This window comes from Vicugna pacos, chromosome 10, assembly GCF_048564905.1.
Source record: "Vicugna pacos chromosome 10, VicPac4, whole genome shotgun sequence".
Classification (NCBI taxonomy): domain Eukaryota; kingdom Metazoa; phylum Chordata; class Mammalia; order Artiodactyla; family Camelidae; genus Vicugna; species Vicugna pacos.
The window spans coordinates 29,256,073-29,282,422 of NC_132996.1; the positions used below are offsets into that span (position 1 = coordinate 29,256,073).

At 38.0% G+C, this 26,350-nt stretch overlaps 2 protein-coding genes across 2 annotated transcripts; one reads left to right on the plus strand and one right to left on the minus strand.

Annotated features, from left to right (window-relative positions):
- Positions 1–282: 282 nt before the first annotated feature.
- On the plus strand, positions 283–1,233 carry LOC102544316 (olfactory receptor 51F2). The gene is given in 1 exon segment (XM_015238382.3): positions 283–1,233. A coding segment is annotated over 1 exon segment (951 nt).
- A 9,629-nt stretch (positions 1,234–10,862) lies between these two features.
- On the minus strand, positions 10,863–11,834 carry OR51S1 (olfactory receptor family 51 subfamily S member 1). The gene has a single exon (XM_006203415.1). The coding sequence runs from the start codon at positions 11,832–11,834 to the stop codon at positions 10,863–10,865; it is 972 nt and encodes a 323-aa protein (XP_006203477.1).
- Positions 11,835–26,350: the final 14,516 nt, after the last annotated feature.

Consider the following 26,350-nt stretch of genomic DNA (forward strand, 5'->3'; position numbering starts at 1 on the left):
AATTGTGGTATTTGTTGCCAAAAATGAGAATTAGGGATGCAAGAAAATTTGATGTGAAACAATTCAGGGACTCCTCCCTTCTCAACAAATGAGAAATACTGAGACAGAAAAAGAGGCTTGCAGTTCTAGACAACTCAGAGAATAGGAAAGTTCTTGGAGAATCAGCAATAGTAATTCAGTGAATCCCAGAGTGCCAGAAAGATGGTCTAAGTGACAAGCTGTATTTTCATCATGTGTTATGTTTAATTATTCAAATATCTCTTGTCTTCTCAGTCCCTCATTATGCTGGTCCTCAACAATACCAGTGCTCAGCCTCTGACCTTCCTCTTGACGGGTATTCCAGGCTTGAGAGCAGTCCAGGTCTGGATCTCCATTCTATTTTGTCTCCTGTATGCCATCGCCCTGGCTGGGAACAGCATGATCCTGTTGGTGGTCCTCCATGAACAGAGCCTCCATGAGCCCATGTATTACTTCCTCTCTATGCTTTCAGCCACAGACCTGAGCTTGTCCCTATGCACACTTTGCACTACCCTTGGTGTCTTCTGGTTCGAAGCCCGAGAGATCAACTTAAACGCCTGCATCGCTCAGATGTTCTTTCTCCATGGATTTACTTTCATGGAGTCAGGGGTTCTTCTGGCCATGGCCTTTGATCGTTTTGTGGCCATCTGTGACCCACTGAGATACACGACCATCCTCACCAATGCCAGGATTGCCCAGATTGGGGTAAGCATGGCAATAAGAAATGTTGCTGTCATGTTGCCAGTTGTGCTCTGGGTCAAGCGGCTCTCCTTCTGCAGTTCTATGGTCCTTTCACATTCTTACTGCTAGCATGTTGATCTCATTCAACTCTCATACACAGACAACAGAATCAACAGCATCCTTGGTCTGTTTGCACTCTTCTCCACAACAGGGTTTGACGGTCCTTGCATCTTGCTCTCCTATGTCCTGATCATCTGGTCTGTCCTCAGCATTGCTTCCTTAGAGGGGCAGCAGAAAGCCTTCAACACCTGCATATCCCACATCAGTGCTGTTGCCATCTTCTACATCCCTCTCATCAGCCTGTCTCTTGTCCATCGCTATGGCCATTCAGCACCTCCATTTGTCCATACCATCATGGCCAATACCTGCTTGCTCATTCCTCCTGTGCTCAACCCTATCATCTACAGTGTGAAGACTAAGCAGATTCAAAAGGCTATTATCAAGGTCTTAATTCAGAAGTGGTTCCAAATCTAATCTTTAGTTATCTCAGAGTAAGTCCATTTATGAGTGAGTGCTTTGGTAGAATCGGGTAATTGTCCCCAAAGTGCCTAGATATGCCTCCAACAGTCCAGATTCTGCAACTTACAGGTTGTATGATATTTGCTTAGGTCCCCTTTCAGTTAAGCCCATATTAATACCACCTAAACTATAATTTTGTTTTCAAGATAAAGTGAAATAATGTAAGTTAACAACTATTTATATTTGCAGGTATTACGAGACCTGAATAAAATATTCATTCAGACTCTGTACACAATTATAACAATCCAGATTTAACTAGGAAACTCTGTTAACAAGACAGCTGTTATTTTCTGAATAATGTACAAAAAGCACTTTAATTAACTGGATTTTTTTCTTAAAACTCTCAATTCTCTGCATGCTTCTGAAATATACATACTATAGAGTGAATCCTAAAATACACAGGAATGTAATTTAACATTAGATCTTACGTAGGCCAAGTTATTTCTGCCCTTTATTATGTGTAGGGTCATATCCAATGTAAATAGAAAGGGCCATATAAAGTGCTCTGGATTTTGCACTGCTGCTGTTAGCTGAACGTTGAGCTTGTAATGCCATTACTAACATCCCAGGAGTGAGGATCACACTGTTTTCTCAACATTTTCCCCAGATTAGCCTTGGCAGAAGGGAGTTGCTCATGCCTTCTCTCTCTCTCTGCCATGATGACTTCACCTGTGCCCCAGGCGACCAGTAGTGGTATAGCTAAGGCTGGGTGATATTTACATGTTGGTTCTTTCCACTTGGTTGTTGAGTTCCTCTACTGGGGTGAGTACTGTTTGGTGGGTAGTAGTATGAGATAAAAAGATTTTCACCCTTTATGACCACTTCAATATGTACTTCATGTACATCTTCTACAGACTTCCTTGTCTCTCTTCTTTCAAATTTGCTAGTTCCATACCTGATCAACTATCCAAACCTTTCATGAAAGTACAGAAGCCTGTGCATATCCACATACATCAGACAGCCTCTCTTTTCACAAAAAGTTGACAACCAAGAGTACTGTACATTATGAGAATTTTCCTTCACTGTTCTTTTTATTGGCCACAATGTGTGGGGCTGTTGTGACATCATATTCTATTTTTGGTTAACACCAACTTGCCCACCAATCCAGCAGAAACCAAGCCTGAATATTTATCTTCTCTTCTAACAACTTACTGGGAACCTCCAGTAAGGCTATGGATGTGAAATAATGGAGAAGCATCCATATAAAAGTGATAGGTTCCATGGGATTCTGGAATAACTATTCACATTATTTATTTGTGCTTTTGTGATCTTGTACTTTGCCCTTCCTATCATAACAGTTTAAATTTCACAGATGTGGTAACATGAGATTTTCCCTAGCTACTAAATGTAATATTGCCAGTTACATACTTAGGCATCTATGGAATAAGCACAGGCAGAGCTAAGAATCATTGGGTTTACTATGAGATAAACTTTGTCCAGAATTCCATTAATCTTGCTTCAATAAACTCACGCTTTAACCAAAAAAGAGCAGGATGGTATGTTTGGGTGCCTATTATCAGTGAGAGATCATATCCTATATCCAGCAGTCCTCAAAGACTCTGAGTATTCTCCTCTGCCCAGTGAGCCAGCACATTTGGAAATGGACATATTTCCATGGATATTTTTTGTTTCATATTTACAGTGGCACTGCAGGTTATTTCATCAAGGGAACTAAGGCTCATGTGTAATTGATGGACACTGGGTATGTCAAGTGACTTAAATCTTTAAACAGGCTAAGGAACCACATTGTTCAGTTAGAGTGGATGATGTCAGTCTGATGCTCAGAAGTTCTCTATTTTAAATGTATTTCAAGTAACACCCTAGTCACTGTCCACTGAGCTTATCTGCAGGAATGCTATCATCTAATGGAACAGATCATAATGGGCACTGACACTGTGATTGTCGTTCTAGCCTTGCTACTCTCAACAGTAATTACTTACCTTACTTCTGATTGTTAAGTACTACCATGCGGTCTGAAAATCCGTCTATTCTCATTGTTACTAGGGAGTTTTTCCATAGAAGCAGCTTTCACTGCCAAGCCCAGTCTACAGAGAACAGCAACTACTGAATTATTCAAAGATGTCAGATACTCTCTTACAAATGCATTCTTTGTTGCTTAAGTGAAGGAATGCCCTCTCTTTCCTTCCAGAGAAAATAATCATGTGATAAATTATCTGGCCCTCCATGATACATCCATTCTAACATGTCCACCTCCTTGAGATTTCTATATGATGCCAACCAGATATGGCATCTCTATCTAATTTTCTATAGGCAATCATCATGTTAAAGCTTCAAGCAACCATCTCAACAGTGCATTATCACAGCAGGCAGGTTTCCTTGATATAACAGTGAACTCCAATCATGGATGAGTGTCCTCATGTCAATAAATTTCTCTCCATGTCAATTTATATTCATGCCACCAGCCATTTCCTCTACTGTCTCAGATTTAATACCTTTAAAATATGCTTCTACAAATGTTCATTAATTCAATGAGGTAAGATTCTGTAACGCCTTTAGTGGTTAAGCCATTTTCTTCCAAACTGTAATAACATTTCCCTGCTCATGCTTTGCTGAGATCTGACTGCTTATTGGCTTGGGTACAACGAGAAGTGATCTTGCATAGGAAAAATACTATCTTGAAAGGCACTGTATTCAGGCTTGGTTTTGTAAGGTATGCAGACAAGACAAAATAAATATCCTTTGTAAAATGACGAGAGTTTTTTTCGATGGCATGAGACATTGAAAGGTTTCAAGATTTTGGGGCTTATTCACTCAAATGCCATTGGGGTTATGAGTACATAAAGTTTACAAAAGTGGGCTCAGAAAGACTGCTAAGAGCAATTTCTTTTATGAGAAATATTTGTCATTGTTAAATTCATAGCCTTTTACACTAAAATAATAATATTAACAATAAGTGGAAAAGAGGAATCAGGGAAAGAAGAAATGAAACAGGAGGGACCAGGGCAGCAATGTGAATTGGAAGGATAATATAGGAGGAAGATAATACATTTTATTTCATTTTTTACCTGAATTTACCTACATTTACTTAGATAAATGGACCCTTTACTTAAATTAAGTCCCTCTAGGGCCAGAGTTCTCATAGCTATCTTCCCTGAAAAAACAAACAAAAAAAGAAGCAGTTTTTTTCTAGTACCAGCTGCTTTTCCTCCTGGTCCCATTTTGTGACCTGGAGACCAATGAATTTTGAACTCAGAATAATGCAGACATCTGTCAGAAAGTGCTGGGAGGAAGTAACATAGATGAACTTGAGCCATATAATTCCATTATGATCCTGAACTGATAAGTACGTCAAGGTTAGACATTTGTATTATTTTATCCAATGTATTTAACGGGAAATACATTTTGGGGGGGAGAAGTGGAAAACCAAAATTAATAATTTACGGGTCTCTTTTCTTTAAGTTTCTGCCTGACCTAATTTGATGACTGCAGCCCTCACCTCCAGCATACCCCCTCTTCTACTAACTTGAATACATTGTTGGCTTATCAAAGTTGATTCATTTATATCTGTTATACCATTTCAGGAGTAAGATGTTTTGCTAGATCTTATTTTCTACTCTCTGCCTGAAAATCATATGTCCTCCTATAACCACATTACCAGAATTACACCTTTTGTTTACTTCCAGTTTGCAAAGTTGAGAACTGGATAAAAACTGATTTCCTCTTCTACACCTGAGGGTCCAAGATACCAGACCGCTTGCAACCCTCAGCTTTCTGTTCTATAAAGTCAAATGCTTTCGGTTGTCAATAAAGGTGAAGGACTGAATATAAGACAATGAAAAAAAGAGGAGTTTATGATAAATTTGAGAGCTTGTGAACAACTTAAATGCATTCACAATAAAAATAAAATTGGACATTGTGATGACCAAATAGAACACCTCTGAGAGCAAAATTCCACACACGGTCTGTGATAGTCTTACACCAAGTCTGCTAAGGCATACACTTAATTTTGGAGCCATGGGCTGCCTTACCATGATATCTGAGTCTGGCTGTCCCCAAAGCCCACACTTCATGTGGGAAGAGAGTCACAAGAGTTAAACCTATGACTGTGAGGCATTTTCTTAGCAGAGCACCTTATTGACAGACAGTGATGAAGCAAGTGGAGTCGTTATTCCCAGGGACACAGGTGTCTGTTCATTCTCAGGAGGGTGTGCCTGTGCTAGAGAAGAGTGTAAGAGTATAAATAAGGGTGCAGATTCCCAACAGGGTGCTGAAGTGAAGAAACTGCAGAACCTGAGTCATTTGAAACCTCTCCACTGCTGCTCTGGGATACGACAACCAGGAGCCTGGTAGGTGTCCTAGAGACTGAAATTGACCTTCCTTAAGATGATCTTATGTTTCCATAGAAAAAAGCCTCCAATTTATAGACATCAACCCTATACCTTTCAGAGGGCTGGAGGTGAAAATGTTTCATGGGTTCTTCAGTGTAAGAGATCAAGCTACATTTGGGACAGCATTGACCACTGATAAGATTAGGGTCTGTATGTGGGATGGGGATACATCTTTGTATTTGCATGATGAGCATAGTGGGAAAAAATGTTATCAACAGTAAGTCATTTATTTAGTTAGCTGAGTTAGGTTGGGAGCTTGTCAAGAAAAGCCACAGACATGGAACTTTGGAAATGATCTGTTCTGAAGGGACTCATCGAGTAAGAATGGACATTGTTCTATCCCTTTTCTCTGTATCTGAATCCCACTCCTCTGACAAGGACATGGGCAGATTGTCAGCTGCACCACTGGGTCTTTTCTGGTCTAAAGCTGTTAGAAGCAGAGTTACCCAAGGTGTCAGTGATGCTGACACCAGGGTTATGAGTGGGATCACGTCTGAATACCAGAGATAAGAACTGAATGGGTCACCAACCTAACGGTAGACACAGAGAAGCCAAGAGCAATGGGAAAGAAATTCAATAACAAGAAGAGAAGAGCAAACACTGTAGCCATTCTGAGCAGCACTAGTAGCAGTTGCATGGAAAGGATGTGAGTGCTTTAGGCATCTACAAGTGACAACTGTGGTATGTGCTACACGTTAAAGGAACATTAACCACATTTGAAAGGCTGAGACAAAAGGGAAACTCAGCACTGTGGCAGATCAATTTTATATTTTCACACACAGGTTCCATGAACAATAACACAAGATTTAGGCTTCCTTTAACTCCTGCTACTACAGCATCTGTGGTTTGTATGAGTACACTACCACTGACCACTTTCATGATGTTAGAGCTTTTCCAGATTACAATACATTCCAACTTACTTTACGTGATGCATAAACTTCAAAAAGTGGTGATTTAAACAAAGGTTAATAGAAAGACTCACAGACATAGAAAACAAACTATGGTTACCAAGGGGGAAAAAGGGAAAGGATAAATTAGGAGTTTGGGATTAACAGATACACACTACTACATATAAAATAGATAAATAACAAGCACAGTGAACTACACTCAATTTCTTGTAATAAGCTATAACGGAAAAGAGTCTGAAAATATGTGTATATATGTATGTATACATATAACTGAACTATTTTGCTGTACACCTGAAACTAATATTCTAAATCAACTATGATTTATTAAAAAATAAAATTAAAAACAGAGGGAAAAAAGGTTAATAAAGCACCTCATTACTTCTGTAGAGTTGTTAGAGGTATGTCAGGGAATAAAGACAGACTTGAAGATTGTAAAGGTCTTAAATAAATATCATGAAGAAACTGTTTAAATCTACTCCATATTTTTCTTCATATAGAAAAAGTTATATTACATTATTTCTTGACACATAAATGTGAGCAATGTTGAATTTAACTGACAGTTGAACTTAGTTGTGCTCAGTACATATAACTAAGAGAATTTCTGTTTGTTGTTGTTGTTATTTATCTACCAGGAGCAGATAAATAAGAGACTTTTTTTTTACTTTTCAACACTTTTAAATCTTCTAAAAATCACACAAGCAGTACATCATTTAATAAGAGATCTATTTATGATGTTTCCTCTCAATACCTCGGAAGTTGCAATCTCTCCATTCTTGTTGATCAGGATTCCAGGGCTTGAGCATATGCACGTTTGGGTCTCCATCCCTATCTGCCTCATGTACCTCATGGCCATCTGGGGCAACTCCACCATCCTTTGTCATCAGGACGGAGCCTTCCCTGCATGAGCCCATGTACTATTTTCTCTCCATGCTGGCCCTGTCTGACCTGGGCTTGTGTTTCTCCTCTCTTCTCACCATGCTAAGGATCTTCTAGTTCAATGCCATGGGAATTTCTGCTGATGCCTGCATCGCCCAGGAATTTTTCATCCATGGATTCACAGACATGGAGTCCTCGGTGCTCCTGATCATGTCCTTTGATCGCTTTGTAGCCATTTGCAACCCCCTGAAATATAGCTTCATCCTTACCAGCTCCAGAGTTTTGGAAATGTGTTCTTCTATAATTATAAGAAAACAAGGATTGGTCAACTAATCTTCGACAAAGGAGGCAAGAATATACAATGGAATAAAGACAGTCTCTTCAGCAAATGGTGTTGGGAAAACTGGGCAGCAGCATGTAAAGCAATGAAGCTAGAACACTGCCTTACACCATACACAAAAATAAACTTAAAATGGATCAAAGACTTAAACATAAGATAAATACAATAAACCCCCTAGAAGAAAATATAGGCAAGACATTATCTGACATACATCTCAAAAATGTTCTCCTAGAACAGTCTACTCAAGCAGCAGAAATAAAAGCAAGAATAAACAAATGGGACCTAATGAAACTTACAAGCTTCTGCACAGCAAAGGAAACCATAAGTAAAACAAAAAGACAACCTACAGAGTGGGAGAAAATTTTTGCAAATGAAACCGACAAAGGTTTGATCTCCAGAACATATAAACAGCTCCTATGACTTAATAAGAAACAACCAAACAACCTAATCCAAAAATGGGCAGAAGACCTAAACAAGCAATTCTCCAAGGAAGACATACAAATGATCAATAGGCACATAAAAAAATGGTCAATATCACTAATTATCAGAGAAATGCAAATCAGAACTACAATGAGGTATCACCTCACACCAGTCAGAATGACCATCATTCAAAAATCCACAAATGACAAATGCTGGAGAGGCTGTGGAGAAAGGGGAACCCTCCTACACTGCTGGTGGGAATGCAGTTTGGTGCAGCCACTATGGAAAACAGTGTGGAGATTCCTAAAAAGACTAGGAATAGACTTACTGTATGACCCAGGAATCCCGCTCCTGGGCATATATCCAGAAGGAACACTACTTCAGGATGACACCTGCACCCCAATTTTCATAACAGCACTATTTACAATAGCCAAGACATGGAGACAGCCTAAATGTCCATCAACGGATGACTGGATAAAGAAGAGGTGGTATATTTATACAATGGACTACTACTCAGCCATAAGAATCAACAACATAACGCCATTTGCAGCAACATGGATTCTCCTGGGGAATGTCATTCTAAGTGAAGTAAGCCAGAAAGAGAAAGAAAAATACCATATGAGATTGCTCATATGTGGAATCTAAAAAAAAAAACCCAAAAAACAAACAAAGCATAAATACAAAACAGAAATAGACTCATAGACATAGAATACAAACTTGTGGTTGCCAAGGGGGCGGAGGGTGGGAAGGGATAGACTGGGATTTCAAAATTGTAAAATAGATAAAAAGATTATACTGTATAGCACAGGGAAATATACATAAGATCTTATGGTAGCTCATGGAGAAAAAAATATGACAATGAATATATGTATGTTCATATATAACTGAAAAATTGTGCTCTACACTAGAATTTGATACAACATTGTAAAATGATTATAAATCAATAAAAATGTTAAAAAAAGAAAACAAGGATATTTCAGTTGTTCAACACGTTAGACATTATGATTGTGTTAGTGCATGCTGACAAAGAATTTAATAGGATTCATTAAGTATGCTTACTAAAAATTAATAAAATTGGAATACTAATGAACTATTTAAAGTTATAAAGTTTACCCAAAAATCTAGCACCAACCATTCTTCAAATAGGTGAAACACTAATGCCATTTATATTAAAATGAGAAACAACATTTCAATGCTCACTCAAACTTTCATAATAGGTTGGAGATTCCAATGAAATGAATAAAATAAGAAATAATTTATATGAGTATTAGGGGAAAGTTACCAATCACCTGTTTTTACTTATGAATGCTAACTGCAAATAAAATCCAAAAATTAAGAAAATACTACTATTATGTTTAGGACAATTTGGTAAAGTATATATTAATGCAAGATAAAAGATGTTTTTCTCAATCTAGCAATATATATATGTAGAGAGAAGAAGGGAATGTCTTATTTACAGTAGCAACACAATCATACATTTAAAAACTACACAGATAAATTTAACTATGTGAATAATTTTACTGAAAAGTATAAAATAGGTGTTAATAACTGAAACACCTATTAAATTCTTCAATGTGAAAACTTTCATAAATGCTGATTCCCTTATATTTAATATATAAAAATAATGTAATTCTTGTTAGAATTCCAAAGCTCTTGTTTGTTTTGTGAGAAGGTATCTCTTTATACCACATATTAACTAAATCTATTAACTAAATCACGCTATGAGGCTATTTTAACAGATCAGTGATGTGTATGTATGTATATATCTCATGTGTGTGTATACACACATATATCATGCTCCATAAAAAGATCTCTAAAGCCAAGTCTATATGCACAGACACATCTAAAAGATGACATGCATGGTATTTTATTTCAATGAGAAAAAGAAAATATATTTAATAGAAGATGCTGCCACTAGTACATAATTGTCTTGGTTAATAGAACTTTGGACTCCTGACACAGAAAGACTTAGAGGTAAAAACTATTATAATGATTCTAGAAAAAAATCATAAAAGAATATATGTAGAACATATGGGTCAAAAATACTTGTCTTAAAAGAGACATATGAAACACAAAAATTATAAAGAAATATAAATGTAGATTTGATTACATAAAACTATATTTACTTGAAATTTGGTTGCTTAAATAAAGACAAAGGCAAATACTCTATTGGCAAAGATTAAAACTAGGATATCTTGCACATTTGTTTTTAAACCATAAAAAATCCAATAGAAAAATGGGTGAAGGATTTTTGAAGAGGCTACTCATAGAGGAGGAAATAAAATAACCAGTAGATATGTGAAAGACACTCATTGATACTATTAGCGAAATTTGACACAAAGTAAAATGAGATTATTCTCACTATGAAAATTTAAGAATAGGGGTATTGGTGAATTTTGGTGGATATGCAGAAAAAGGTACACTCAAAAACACACTTGAAGGATAGTGACAAGACCTAGATTCTGGCCCTTTTGATGCCCGGCACCTGTGGTATAAAAGTGGGTACATTCTCTGGGGCTTATTAAGTTTTCATCAATGAGCACATGCATGCTTCTAGGGGCAGGCAGATATATTGGCGTATATGCATTCTGGTGCACCTGATGAAATTCATGCATGATGAAATGAGTTCTCAGTCACAGAAACCTTTGAATCCGGTAGCCCTGAGCCACCAAGCGTGGAGGAACACCCTCCTCACTGAACACAACCCACCTTCCTGGGCTGCAGCCTCTTGAGTATCCTCTGTCTAATCTCCCTCATCTTGACACTATAGAGAACAGGGTTTATCAATGGAGGAAGCAGGAAGTGGACATAGGAGAGAAGAGTGTGGGCAGGCTGAGGGACTGGCACCCGAAGATGGTCGATGAGTGCCAGGAGGATCACGGGCATGTAGAAGAGAAGTACTGCACAGAGGTGGGCAGCACAGGTTTGGCCAGCCTTCCAGCGATACCCACTGGATCCCAAACCTTGTAACACTCTGCCAATTAGGCCATAGGAGAGAAAAATAAGCATGGGGTCCAACCCCATGGCTGACAGGACCACAAAGAAGCTGTAGACTGCACCCCATGCTCCAGGGCAGGCCAGACGGACCACATCTGGGTGCAAGCAGTAGGAATGGGTCAGGACCTGTGGACGGCAGTAGGGCATGTGGGCCAGGAGGAATGGCAGGGGCAGATGGAGACCCAGACATCGGAAAGCAATGACCAGGCAGATCTTGCTAACAATGCCACTGGTGAGGAGTGTTGGGTAGTGGAGAGGGCGGCAGATGGCCAGTGCCCGATCTAAGGCCATGGTGAGTAACACAGAAGACTCCATGACAGAAAAGACATGGATGAAGAACATCTGTAGGAGGCAAGCTGAGGCAGGGACAGCATGAGCATCTGCAAGAGCAAGACCCAGCAGGGTGGGCATCAGGACTGTGGTCAAGCCAACATCAGACACACTGAGCAGGAAGAGGAAAAAGTACATTGGGCAGTGCAGCGCGGGCTCCAGGGCAATGATCCAGAGGATAGCACCATTGCCCAGGGCAGAGAGAAGGTAGACAGTGAGGAGGGCTATCGCCCACCAGGAGGGTACAGCTGACAGGCCCGGCATGCCCACCAACAGGAAGGTGGGGGCCATTGAAGTGCTGGTATTGGGAGCTGACTGGGTGAGGAATGTAGACATGGTTCAGGGTCCCACTTTGAACTGTGCAACCTGAAAACTGATTAAAAAGACATACTTAATCTCATGACATATTTGCATAATGCTTTCTAAAACAGCCTGCCTCCTTCCTCTCCTGCCCCAGGCATAACATACACACACACATTCCCTCCTTTCACACAGAGACATTCTAATAACTAGACTGCTGTCATCCCTTGCCTTGGAGCTTTTTCTATAGCTGTCTTCAAAACTCTTGAATTATTTTCCCATTGTCCTCAACCCCATTTTTCCCGTTATCTTTTCCCTAACTTACCTCCTCCCTTAATGGCAAACACGGGGGAGGGGGTCTATACTCCTATAGACACATTTTTCTAATCCTCCCAGTCCCAGGCAATCTGACTTTTGAGCTGATTTAACACATTCACATTTCAATGTTAATTGCTCTCATTAAGGTCACCAATTACTCCTTTATTACTAAATCAAAGGCATTCACCTTTCCTAAACTGATCATTTTCTCAATGACTGCTGGCTGCTATGAATATACACTTTTTCCTTTTCTTTTTCCTCAGTGGTATTCTTCCTGACTTCAACTAAACTTTATAAATTGATGAATCACAAATATATCCCCTGATCATTCTATATTTATCTCATCCAAATTTCTACTTGGATGTCCGAAGCATTTTAAATTCAGTAATACAGAACAGATCTTAACCGATGCATCTTTAAACCAATTCCAGTTTTCTCAGTTAGGAGGCAGTGGTGGGAAAATTACAACAGCAACCAAAAAATATATATGCATAATAAGAAACATATTTTGGTTCCCTAAATCAGTTGGTGGTATTACCACCCAACAATTTTCCAGAATAAGAGCCTCATAATTCGACTCTTTTCACATTTAATATCCAAATATTATTTATAATTTCAACAAGAAGGACTGGACACACACTATAGTCAGATCTCCCTCCTTTAGTTAAATATCCAAAAAGTTAAAACTGAAATTCCAGACAAAAGGATCATGAAATTGTGATGTGGGAAAGAGCAAAATAAAAACATGCTAAATTATATTCTTAGGGGATGCTATGGATATAAATTAACTCTAAACATTCACTGGAAAATTCTAAATGCACATATCCTAAAACATGAAGTGAATTATTTTAAAATAAAATGTAATAACTTTTAAACTATAAAAGGAAAATATTAAAAGATGTATAAATAGAAACAAATATTCATTTCTGGTATGATGAAGTACGGAGGTTGAAACATCCTCTCTCCAAAAAAGCAACTATAAAACTGGGAAAACTGTCACTAATATAATTTCAGCACTCTGAAATCCATCAGAGATATAAGCCTATTCATGAAGACTACTGAATATTGGGAAATAACCACCATGTTCTTGGCTTTCTGGCCTGGGGTTGCTCTCATCATCCCCACTGCCTTCAGTTGTCAGCAGTCACCAGACAGGGAAAGCCGACAGCTTTGGTCTAGCTGCCTGAGCTAGCTTCCCTGACTTGGAGCTTGCCAATTAGTGTGGTGATCTTGGTGGTGAGCAAAAAGGGAGGACCAGATGTTCTACCACCCAGAGCCAGTGGTCTTCTTTGGGGCAAGCTGTGGATCATCAGAGTAACTGGAAATTTAATAAGGAGTTCCGGAAAAATGGCACATGAAATTCCAACCATTTCCAACCACTGGAACCATAATTTCAATAATTACAAAGTACATGGGCTAAAAAATCCTCACAAAAAGCAGACACTGTTGTACAGAGTAGAAAAAGAAAGAGTAACTATATTCTGCACACAGGAAACACATATGGATTCCAAGATATATGTAAATAAGAGGAAAATAAAAGAATGGAAAAACATGTATCATGCCAACAATAACCAAAAAAGAGCTGAAGTGGCTATACCAATATCAGATAAAAAGACTCAAGACAGAAAATATTATTAAATGAAGAAAGACATTTCATTATGAAATAAGGTCAATATCTCTAAGATACAATAATTATAAATGCATATACAATAATACTATTTTATTATTTTTTAATCAAATTTTTTATTATTTTAGCATACTGTCCTCCAGGATGTTGTTGCTTAAGCCTGTCACAGGAGGACAAATGCTGCATGATTCCACTTATATAAAGTATATTAGTAGTCAAACTCAGAGAAACACAGAGGAGAATGGTGGTCCCAGATTCTGGGGGTGGGGGAAACAGGAAATTTCTGTTTAACGAGAATCAATTTTCAGTCATGCAAGATGAAAAAGTTCTAAAAATCTTCTGTACAACACTGTTCCTAGATTTACCAACTTAAAAAAATTTTAAGAGGTTAGATCTCATGTTAAGTGTTTTACAATAATAAAATAATTTCACAGCAAAAAGAAAAAATCTAATGTAACCATGGTACCTTATATGAGGTTGAAAGATATGGGAAACAACGGAAGAGTGTGTCCCAGAATCGGACAATATTTGCGGCTTACATTACTGAAAAACATTAATAATTTGAAATTTATTAAGAAAAAAACTACGAACAAAAGATGGGCAATATCATGTCAAATCTGGCAAAATCTGATTTTTTTCATATAATAATATATACAAATGCTAAACAAATGTATAAAATCAATCTCAGTGGTTACTAAAGGAATACACATTTAAAAATAACAAGACACTTCTTAACCCATCATGTGGGATAAATAAAATTTGATAAAATTATATTCTGTAAAAGATATTAAAAGATTGTTCTTAATCAAGGTTGTCTAGATTATAAAACAAGCTAGCCCTTTTGGGAACAATTTGGCAGAACCCATTAAACAAGAAATCTGCTTGGTTTGGCAATTCTAGTTTTTTAAATATTGATCAGAGAGAAAGGCTCTCATGTTTAAAGAGGCATAAAAAAAGATTTTTGTTGTCAAGGGGAAACAATTAGTTCTTTATAATTCTTCATATTAGTTCTGATAACTAATCAGGGAAATGGCCATGATGCACAATAATCTTAATAGTTAAGAATGAAGATACATTGCTAAGTTAAAAAATGCATAATAGTGATTTATGCATTATGGTATCATACATGTTTTAAAAGTCTCCTAAAGTATTCTATCTCCCAAATAGCTACATTTGTACTTAAGTGCCTAGAGGTGCTAGAAGGATTTGCATTAAATTGATTTGACTAAAGAAGTAATGGCTAGGGAAAAGGGAATAATGCTGAATTGAGGATAGAATTCAAAGATGACTTTAGCCTTACCCCAAATTCTTTATTTTTTCTTGGAAAAACATATTCTCCTATCAAATGAGTAACTGTCAATTACTCAGTAAACTCCATTGTCTCATCTCAAATATTTTTCCCGAATCCAATCCTTTCACTCATCGACATGGCTGTGGCCTTTGCTGAGGACTTTATCTCCACTAGTTTCCGGGCTATCAACTCTTCTGCATTTTTATCCCTCCTCTGCAGAGATCCCACGGTGTTATTTCTAATTTGCAATCTGATAATGTGGCTGTGGTGTCTTTCCTTAAACCCAGCTGGTTTTCCACTGCTTTAAAATAAAGTCCACACCTTTATTTGCCATATAAACCCCTTCACCATCTGGCTCCAGACAACCTTTACTGTTTAATCTGTTTTGAATCATGCATCGTAGCTTTCCAGAACTCCTGTAATTCCTCAGATATGTCACTGATTTTCAGACCATCAAAAATACATTTTGTAAGTGGAATTTCTTTCTCTGTATCATCATACCTCACATGCATTCTGCCACAGATACTGTTTTCCTCTTCCCTGAACCCCTGCTGACCGTCTCTCCTCCCAGGCCCTGGGATTGAGCGCTACAGAATTAGAAAGGCTTCAGTAAGTGGCCAATGTGAGAGGAATTCCTAAAAGTTGGGTAACAGGGAATAAACAACAGTAGGAAGAAATGGCTAAGAGACTGAACTTCTCTCCAAGGTGGTGATTGCCTTTCCATTTCCCGAGAGACCCCATTTGTCTCCATATTAACCTTGACTGTCCTGAAAGAGGAATCTTCAGTGCTGAGCACCCCGCAAATCTGCTGGAGACAGGTAGTATGTCCCATGGGTAACTACCTAACAAAGTAAGAGATTACATCAGATACATTATGAAATGTGAATATGCAAGAGATCTGGGCATATAGGGAGCATTAAAAAAAAGCATAATATGTGGGGTTGAGGAATAAAACAATTCAGGGAATAGAAATGATTTGGTAAATTACAGAGCCTAAGTCTAGGTAATCACCTCCCTGTTCTTAGTCTCAGATCTTTGTAGGTTATTGTAATATAAGGCAGTGATCAGTTCTGCTGCTCCCTATTTTCAGATTTTTCCTCATACTGTGTCTTTGATGAGGACACCGATGGGGTTCACTTTTGCCCTGAAGAATCTGGGGGAAAGGACACGAGCAGATTACCAGTAGTGCAAGACAGGAAGAAAACCAGCCCATGTATAAGGGATAGAAGATATTACTATTGAATTTTTTGAGGTTCCCCAAGTTCTACCATCCAGAGATCTGGGCCACCAATAGCTTAAAACTATACTGTATTAATTTTAAGACATTGCTCAGTAATCATATTTGGTCTGCAAAGTCTGTTCCAAGTGACTTCCTAGTAAATGTTGGAGTCCTTTATGTCTAGACTCCAAGATTTTAATCCAGTCCCAAGTACTGCATACTGGTTCATAATCCTTGCCTTTGAACCAACAGTTATCTCCACCTCCTCTCCATTTTCCATCTCAGGAAGCAATTTATTCCTACTAGAACTCAGGTGCTACCAGTTCCCATAGGCCTGCTAATATATTTCCCCTCCAGACAAATCACTTCTTATTCTCTTACCTCTGGGCATCCCTCTAGCATAAACCAGTGTACTACTAGAATTCTTCCCACACCTTCCTACTACTCTGTGAACTATCTGAACACACACTATCTTTTATATTTTCCATTCCTATAATAATGGCATCTTTCTATTATGCATGAAATACATTTGTTGAATTCCATGAGCTGTTTTAAAGAGTCTGCTTATACAAAAATTGCCCAGATTCTGAGCCTCATAGCTCCCTGCCTTCTGCAAAGGACACTGTGTTTTTCTAATCTTTCTACCTGCTCCATCCTGATTCCCCAACCCCAATCAACTGTCCCACTCTTCCAAAATTGACATAACTTTCTAAGAATGGTCAAATTCTTTGCCCCCTCCTTTCTGCCCTCCCAGGCTCAGAAACAGTAACTTTCACAACTGTTTCTCCCACCTCTTTCTTTCTTGGTTCATCTCCCCACTTTACCTCTCCCCGTTAACTTTTCCACCCTTACGCTGAATCTTACTGTCCTTCCCCACACCTGCTTCTCCCTTTGTGAAGCTCACTCACCACACATGGTTCTCCCAGCAACCTCACACACTTTGGTGTTCTAGTGGCTGCCTCAGGTGTATTCTTTATGCTACCCTTGTTGTACTGTATCCTGGGGAGTGGGTGAGGTGTGGGATACAAGAAAGGTGAGCACAGGTATCCAGCCTCTTGTTGCCAGAGCCCCATGGGGACCCCCAGTGAGAATGCTGTGGTCAGTTAGGGGTCCGTGGTTCTGCCCAGAGGAAGCACGATGATGACCTCTGAACTGCAGCAGGAATGGAAGAATCCCTCCATCCCTAGCATCAAGTCCTCCTCTCATAGCCTGTGAAGCAGGCCCTCTTCTGCCCCACACTAATCCTGCGCTCACAGATCCAGTCAGTCCCGATGTCCTGTCTTGCCCTGGCCTGTCTGTTTTTTCACAATTACCACAACATCTCCTGAGCCTTTTTTTTTTTTTGAGAGAGCAGATAATGAGCCCCAGAGAGTGCCCCAGGCTCAGTCCATAGGGACACCATCTGGTTTTGTTGCACATCTTTGTTTTGACTAATTGCCATTAGCTCAGTAGGTATCACATGGTGCTAATGGCTCTAAGGTCACAGGTTCCATCTCTGTAGAGCTCGCTTAGTCACTGTATTTTGCATCTTCAGCCTAAGGACTGAATCAATTCAAACAATCAATCAATTCAAAGATGGCTACAGAACTACGTTTTATCCTTGTTACAATTTGATGCCCATCCCTGGCCACACACACTTTGCTACACATAAAGTCAGATCTCTCTGGAATATAATAGCTAATTTGACTGGACCCCCTCACTCCATGGCCATTTGGGCTCACTCTTTCTCCTTCTCTTCCCTGTACTTTGCACTTCCTCATTCTCCCTGCCATCTCTTGTTCTTTATAGATGCCCTATTTTCTGATGGATCAAGTATCACACGACACCTGAGGTCCCCACACCAGCTTGTGGCTTTTCCGTCACTCCCTGGACATAATCAGCCCTAATTTCTGTAAATAGCCTGGGCACTCACTGTGTGTCATGCCACCCATTGCTCCTCCCTAATCTGAGACCTTTCAGGGATGCTTTTGTTCCTGGAATCCCTGCAGCAGACCTGGGTAACCAGATTCCAGCTTGTGGGTAGGTTTGTGGGATCCTGGCTTATCGCTGTCACTTTTACTCCCTTTTAGGAGATGCTGCTTTAATCTCTCTATCTCCAGGGTACAGCTAGACTTCTCCTGGACTCAGATTACTGCATCCTTCCTCTCACTCCTTTCTAGACAATTCTAGCAGGTGTGATCCATTAGATCTGGAGGCAGCCCTCAAACTCTCCAACTGAAGTTAACCCCATGAGGAATGGAACTGAGGACATTGACAAGGTTGGTTTCAGCTCCTCAGAACACCCACAATCCCAATAGCCAGTCCTGTCTTAGGCTCCCTGTTCAATTCAATGTATTCCATTTAGTATCCTTCCTTCACCCTGGGATCCAGGGCTGTAACTCCTCTAATCTCCAAACCACAGAAAGAGCCCTATATCTCTAAAGTCTGGTCTTAATGTTCAGGATAGATATTTATTAATGTGATTAATGAATCTACCTTTGTAGGTGGGGAGGAAGGGAGAGAATTAAACCATCCATGGACTCCTCCTTTTCTCAGATTGACACGTGTACCATTTGATACTATATTTCAGGAACCCACAGTATGGTGCTGTGGCTTTCATATTTAGACCAATCCAGGTAAACATCCCCTTTGCTACTTTCTATCTATAAGACTGTGGACAAGCCCCTTCACATCTCAGCTTCAATCTCCTCATCAGTAAAAACAGTTTGTACGTATAGTTAGTGAAGTGTCCAGAACGTCACATGCACATCAATCTCAGTTCTCCAATCTTCCCTCTTTGTTGTCCAAAATGGCTTTCTCTCAACAGATGATTTTTGAGCACCTGATATATGCCAGGTATTATTCTGGGCTACAGCAGTAAACAAGGGAGGTAAGGTTGCTTCTTTTATTGAGCTTCCAGTAGGGAGAGTGATAGACAATAGCTGAGTAAACAATTACAACAGTTACAGATGGCTCTATCTAAGGTCTATGAAGCCAAGAGAAAAGGATCATAGGATAATAAATGGAGAGTGGCTGAATACTGTAGAAAGGGTGATGTTTCTGAACATGATATTTAAGCTGAGGCCTAAATACTGAGAAAAACTAGCCATGTGGAGATATGGAGGAAACGTGTTCCAGCAAGCACTCAGGCAGTGAGGCTAAGTTTGGCATCACTGAGGAACAAGAAGATGGCCAGTCTACTCAGGTAGAAGGAAGGAGGAGGCATTAACACAAGAAGGGATCAGAAATTCTTACAGGGCTAAGCCATACAGTGTCAGATCACACACGGTTAAGAGTTTTTGTTTGAACTCTAAGGAACGACCCTTGGGTGTTTTAAAAGCAGAGAAGTATAAAGATGTGATTTGTGATTTAAAAATCAACTTCCACTTGAAACACAGAGGGAGAATGGACTTCGATAGACAAAAATGGAAGAGGGAAAACCACTTAAGGGTACCCTTTCAGAGCATCGGGGAGTAGAGAAAACATGATTATTACACCTCTTGAGACAACTATATTCATTTGTCTGTAGAAGCGTACACTTAAAATGGATAAGGTTCTTCTAGTTGGTCAGGAAAGAAATTACAAAATTATCTTTCCATGTCCTGCCCAATCACTGAATCTCTGCCAAGCTCTGCTGAGTCTCTATGATGCTTGTTCTTTCTATCCTATTGTCCCAACTCTCACTAATGCTGAGTCATCCCTTGTCTCCCGTTCCCTATTGCCCCCTCCTCTTCTAGAGAATTTATCTGATAATGTCATTTTCTCCTGCAGAATTTTTCTGTTGTTTATTCTCTGCCTCTTGAAAACATTCCACATTCTTAACAGCATTCAAAGCCCCTAACATTCTATTTCCAATATTTTCCACTCTTAACCTCTATTCTCCCCTCATCCTATTAACCAGCCATGTGGGGCTACTGCATTGTCTCCTGAAAATGCTTTTAACCTTCTCAACTACCTGCTTTCATATGTGCTCTTCCCTTTGCCTGAACTACTCTCCCTAATAACTCCTCAATCTAAAATCCTACTGATTCTCTAAGACCTAATTTAAATTTCACTTCCTACATTAAATTTCCTCAGTCTTCCCTGCCCATTTCAGCTGGCAGTGATCCTCTTAATTTTAAAAGCCTTGTCTTGGTCTGACCTCCTTGTGCAGCCCATAACACACTTAACTTTTCTTGTAGTTATTTTAATACTTGTTTTATTTCTTTTCTAAATCTCTCTTTTATTGTGATTAAAAAAACATAGAACCGAATTTATCATCTTAACCATTTTTAAATGTATGGTTCAGTGATGTTAATTATATTCACATTGTTTTGAAACAGATCTCCAAAACTTTCTTGTCTTAACAAATCTGAAACTCTACACTCATTAAACAACAGTTCTCCTGTTTCCTCTCCCCAAAGAAACAGAAAATAGAATTTTGACTACTTTTGATACCTTATAAAGTAAAATCTTACAATATTAAGAGTATCACTCATATTTCTGACACTCCAATAGCAACTACTTTTTAGTGATGTTCATTTATTAACAATACATTAAAATGCATCTTTTGTCCTACAAAATGAAAATTTACAGACTATCTCATCTGATAATTGATGCTACCAGATAATGTTGAAATGAATATTCGAACTTTAGCCACTAATTCAAGAAAATGTTCATGACATATTCCATAAAGATACTCAAAAATAAGACAAAGTTTTCATCATTATGGAGACTAGTAGTTACACTTGATTAGATTTCTTTCTCTATATATGTATCTTTAAAAAGTCTTAACAATTTGATGGATAAAGGGTATCATTACACATGGTTATATAAACAGCTTTTGAAAATGAAGCCCAACTCAATGTTATTTTTTCACACAAATGACATAAAGAACTTCAAAAAATATTGCCCATATCTGTTAAATTAAAACAAACTACACAAACAAACAAAATGAACATGCAATATAGTTGTCAAAAACACAAAGCTCTGTTCTTATTCCACTGGTGCCTACCCAGTGGAGTTAGTATTAAGGGGGGAGAAAAACATAGTATAGTCTATTTACACATAGGATTATTATTTTTAATTGCTCAGTGCAATGGGACAGAGACTAGAGACATTAATTACTAGATAATCTAAAGGTTTAATATGCTTTGTTTTCACTTTCTACTGTACAATAGAGACCTGATTATGCGATGCAGCTGATAAATCATGATAGCAAGAACTATCTAAAATTTATCATTCAAACATTTTAAGAGAGGTAACTGTAAGTCAGAAAAACAAAGAATTCGAATTTAGTAACAAAGAAGTATTCATAGAAGATCAAGTGGCTTAATATTTACTCTTGGAGAATGTATGTTCCTTTTGACTACAAAATATCTCCTTTACTAATAGCAAAGTACAACACAATTACGGAATTTAGTGGGGTCATTATTTCCAGATGATAATGCAGAAGAAACGATACAGAGTACACATCTGTTTTTCTGTTCTAGAACATTTACTTCACCCTTCCTTTCAACATTTCTTGCTCTCTGGGAGGTACATGGTGACAGAGCAAGTGATGCTGTAGTTGCATGTTGGTGTCGGTCAGAAAGGGAAGGTGTAAATTCCAACAGAAGTTACAGTGCCTGACACACTTAACATTTAAATGCTTACAAGCAAACCAAACAGCTGAAAATTACTTTAAAGAAGCATTCACAGTTAGGTAACAAATAAAACTTGTATCTTGCATGCTAGGAGTGAAAGGCCCCCAAAGAAAGGAAAAAAAGCCAAGCTCAAACAGAAAAGGGAAAAAAAGAAAAGTTACAGCTAACTTTTCTGGGAACTCACTCAGAGTCTTTGTTCTATCCAGGTACAGAATTCCCCAGAAAAGGCAATGAGAAAAGAAGAAAGCCCCAGAAGGAAAAAGCTGGTGCAGTCAAAATAGATATGACCATGACAGACCATGTTGTCTAAGTAATCTCAGTCCCATTCTCTCTTCTTTTGAAAAAAACGTTCATTCCAAACTTCCTGGGCTGAACCCAAGCGGGAAATTTCTGATTTGTGAAGCAACTCAAAAGGTTTGAGCATAAAATTGTTTAAAAACAAAAACCAGAAAGTCAGTAAATACCATTTTTGCCCACTGCCATTGTTGTCACAGAAATGTAGCACTTAGAGCAATGATTCACTCCAAGTTTTATGACACATTCTTACATTTGATACACATCAATACAAGAGTGAGCAAGTGTGCTAGTAGTAATCAATGCAGTATTAATATCAATTTGTACTAGCTCCCTATTAGCTAGTATTCCCCCAAATATATGTGGCAATGGAATCCAATATTCTCACCATAAAACAGCTTGCCTCAAGCCCAAAAGAGCTGCATGATAGAAGAGGCAAACCAGACTCAGTCTGCAGGCTTCCTAGCTTATTGTTGGCTGTTGGCTGGGTGTCACTCTCGTATCCTAAAGGCTGCTCTGACTCTTGTATGTAGTCTCCTCCATCTTCAAATCCAGTGATGGCATGCTGAATCCAACATACATTCATGGCAAAAACTCCCAACAAACTAGGAATATAAGGGGAACTTCCATAATTCCATAAAAGACATCTACAGAAAGCCTTCTAGCTAACCTCTTAATGATGAAAGGCTTAATGCTTTCTCCCTGAAATTAGGACAGAAGAGTATGTCTCCCAACACTCACACAACATTGTACTTGAATTCCTAGTCAGTGCAATGAGAGAGAAACAAAGGAGGCAGACAGATACAGACTGAAATGAAAGAAATCAAACTGTCTATTCACAGATACCACGCCAGTCCATATAAAAAAATCCCAATAATTCTGAAAATATTTCTAGAACTTAAAAGATAAATTTGGCAAGATCACAGGATATATGCCACTATATAAAAATCAGTGATATTTCTACATCCTTGCAATAGATAATTGGAAGTGAATTTTTACAGTACCATTTACAATAGCATCAAAATGACATACATGGGTATATATCTAACAAAATTTGTGCAGAAGTATTATGGTGAAAACTATATAGCATTGCTAAAGTAAATCAAAGACGACTAAAAAAAAAATGAAGAGACTGAATTATAAGACTCATTATTAAGATGTCAATTCTACCCAAATTGTTCTAAAGATCTAATACAATTTCGATCAAAATCTCAGCACTGCTTTTTGTAGATACAGAAAAGCCAATTCTAAACTGTATATGGAAAGTCAAAGGAACTAATATAGACAAAACAATTTTGAAAAAGAAGAGCAAAGTTCGAAGACCCACAGTACCTGACTTCTAGACTTTCTATAAAGCTACAGTATTCAAAAGGATATGGTTTTGGCAAAAGGATAGATACATAAATCAATGAAACAGTATTCAGAATCTAGAAATAAGCCTACAGAAATATGTTCAATTGATTTTTGACCAAAAAAAAAGCCTAAAAGTAAATCATAATAATATAAAACTTTTAGAAGAGAACATATGAGGATACATTTAAGACTTTTTGTTGCACAAATAAACTGTTCTTATATTAGACACCAAAAGCACAACATACAAAAGAAAAATAAAATATATTTCATCAAAAATTTTACACAGATACCTAAAGACACTGTTAACAGAATGAAAAAGCAAGACATAGGCTAAGAGAAAACATTCACAAATCACATAAACAACAAAAGCTTTTTATCCAGAATACGTACTAAAATGAAAACTTCATAAATTCAACAACAAGGAAAAAAAAAACAGTAACCCAAAAAGAAATAATGGCAAAAAATTTGAACAGACACTCCACCAAAGAAGAGAGAGAGATATGGCAAACATATGCCAGATATATATATATATATATATATATATATATATATATATATATATATATATATCCACACATACATATATGGCAAAAAAGAGGCTCAACATTACATATTAGTTATTAAGGAGGCACAAATTAAAACTACCATGATGAGATGCCACTATATACCTATTGGAATGATAGGGAGATAATTTGAGGTCAGAATGCAAGGCAACTAAAACTTTCATACATTGGTGATGGAAACGCAAAACAGCACAAACACTCTGAAAAACAATTTGTTATTTTCTTGCTAAATTAAACATATACTTAACATATGACTGAGGAATCCATTTAGTTAGGTATTTAACTGAAAGAAAACTTATGTACATAAAAAACCTATACATGAGTGCCTATAGCAGCTTTATTTATAACTAAAGTTCCTTCAACTGCTGAATGCATACACAGAATATCACCTATGTCTACACAATGGACGTCCATACGAAGGAATACTGTTCAGTAATCACATGGATAAATATAAAATACACTATGTTAAATATAAGAATTCAGTTTGAAAGATTACATACTGTATAATGAACCATAATTATAGGGTTAGACAGCGTCAGTGGTCGCCTTAGGGCTTTTGACGGGTGAAGGCGTCGACTACAAAGGGGTCCCTTGAGGGAATGTTCTGGGTTGACGGAACTCTTTCCTATCTGGATTAGGTGCCAAAACTCATAGAGTTGTACAAAAGAAAGTGACATAAAATTTAAAAGTATCATAAAACTGTAAACTTTTTAATAATTTTAAATAAAATGTACCTTTCGAGGCTCATTCTTTTCTTATATCCTTCTGTCTTTTCTTCCATTTTCTTATTATATTTTCTCTCCTTTCTTCTGTTCTTCTATCCTGCCATTCCCCGCCGTCGCTGCCCGCTGGCCTCGGGCCTGCGGACAGGAGGAGCACGGCTGGCCCTGGGCCGCGAGGCTCCGGGCAAGGTTTGCGGCGCCCGGCATTCCCTCAGCGCGAGACCAGTGGGCCAGCGCGGCTGGTGGCGCCAACCACTAGGGCCCATTGCATCGGACGCTCGGCCTGCGCACGCGCAGCCGGAGACTGCAGAGCAATAGAGCGAGGCCACCTAGTGGAGCACCGAGCTGTCCATCCTGTGTGTTTTTTTTTTTTTTTTTTTTTTAATAACAAATACTTTTTGGTCACCTTGATCATACAATACTGGGTTATGGGTTGAAGTATCTGTGTTTGACAAATCTAATAATCCAATTTCCAAAATGCCTCAGAAATGTATTAAGAATGAGTCAATAAGAAACTATGTGTTAGAAAAAATATACACTTTTATGAATGCTAAAAATTATCTTGACATTATGAAAACTGCTTAAGGATAGACAAGATGTATTATATAGGCTTACAGATTATTACAAATGCATCTTAGACTGCTCCTGAAAATGATTTTTTATAAGGCTTTCATAAAAAAATCAAATTTATGTGGCAATTAAATTATTTACCTAAATGTAATAAGAGATCTGTCTAATTCAAAATTGGTTAGTGCCAAATATTATTAGAGTAATATTTTCTAGAAAAATTGACAAGACTTAAGAGAAACCTCATTTCTCACTCAAAGCTAAGAGAAAGAATAAACAAGAAAAAGAAAAACAAGAATAAGCAAAGCAATTTATTTTTATGCGAATAAGAAAGTTAAAATGTTATTGAAAAAGTCCACATAGAAGAAATAGAGGGTCTGGAGTTGTATAACATTGTAACACATGGAGAGATAGGAGCAACAATAGAAATATTTAAGAGGTGAAATTGTCAGGACTTATGCTTTATTGAATGAGTTATATTTTACTAATTTACATGACTAGATGGTTTGAATTAGGGACTGAGACATAAAGGTTAAAGAAATAGGCAGTTAAAGTATGGGAGAGAAACATAAAGTTTCTTTTTAAAGTTCTGGACTTACTGATTTTGCTAAGTATGGGTAGCACAGTGGAGACGAAGACGGTGAAAGGGAGCAGAATATGCCACCTCCAAACATCCCATTTCAGCATAATGATTATTTTGAATAAAAGTTACTTAAGAAATAGCCAGTGCAAGAATGATCATCTGACCCTCCTCTGTCCCTCTAAAAGCAGGAAGTAAATCTCCCATGTAAAAGATACCCTCCCTGCACCAGGAGAGTAAAAAGCATCCTTATCACCAGAGACAGGAAATTTAGGGCTGAAAAGGCTGTATAAACAATCCTTGTTACTTCTTCACCAATTTACTAACCCAAGCCCAAACCCCTTTGTCTTGTTAATTCTTCACAAATTTATTGTCTCCTTGTGTAAAAGTTATAAAACTTGCCTGCTGTGGTCAC

Excerpts from the sequence above, each read along its gene's own strand:
- OR51S1 (XM_006203415.1), bottom strand. The coding sequence starts at position 11,834 with ATGTCTACATTCCTCACCCAGTCAGCTCCCAATACCAGCACTTCAATG.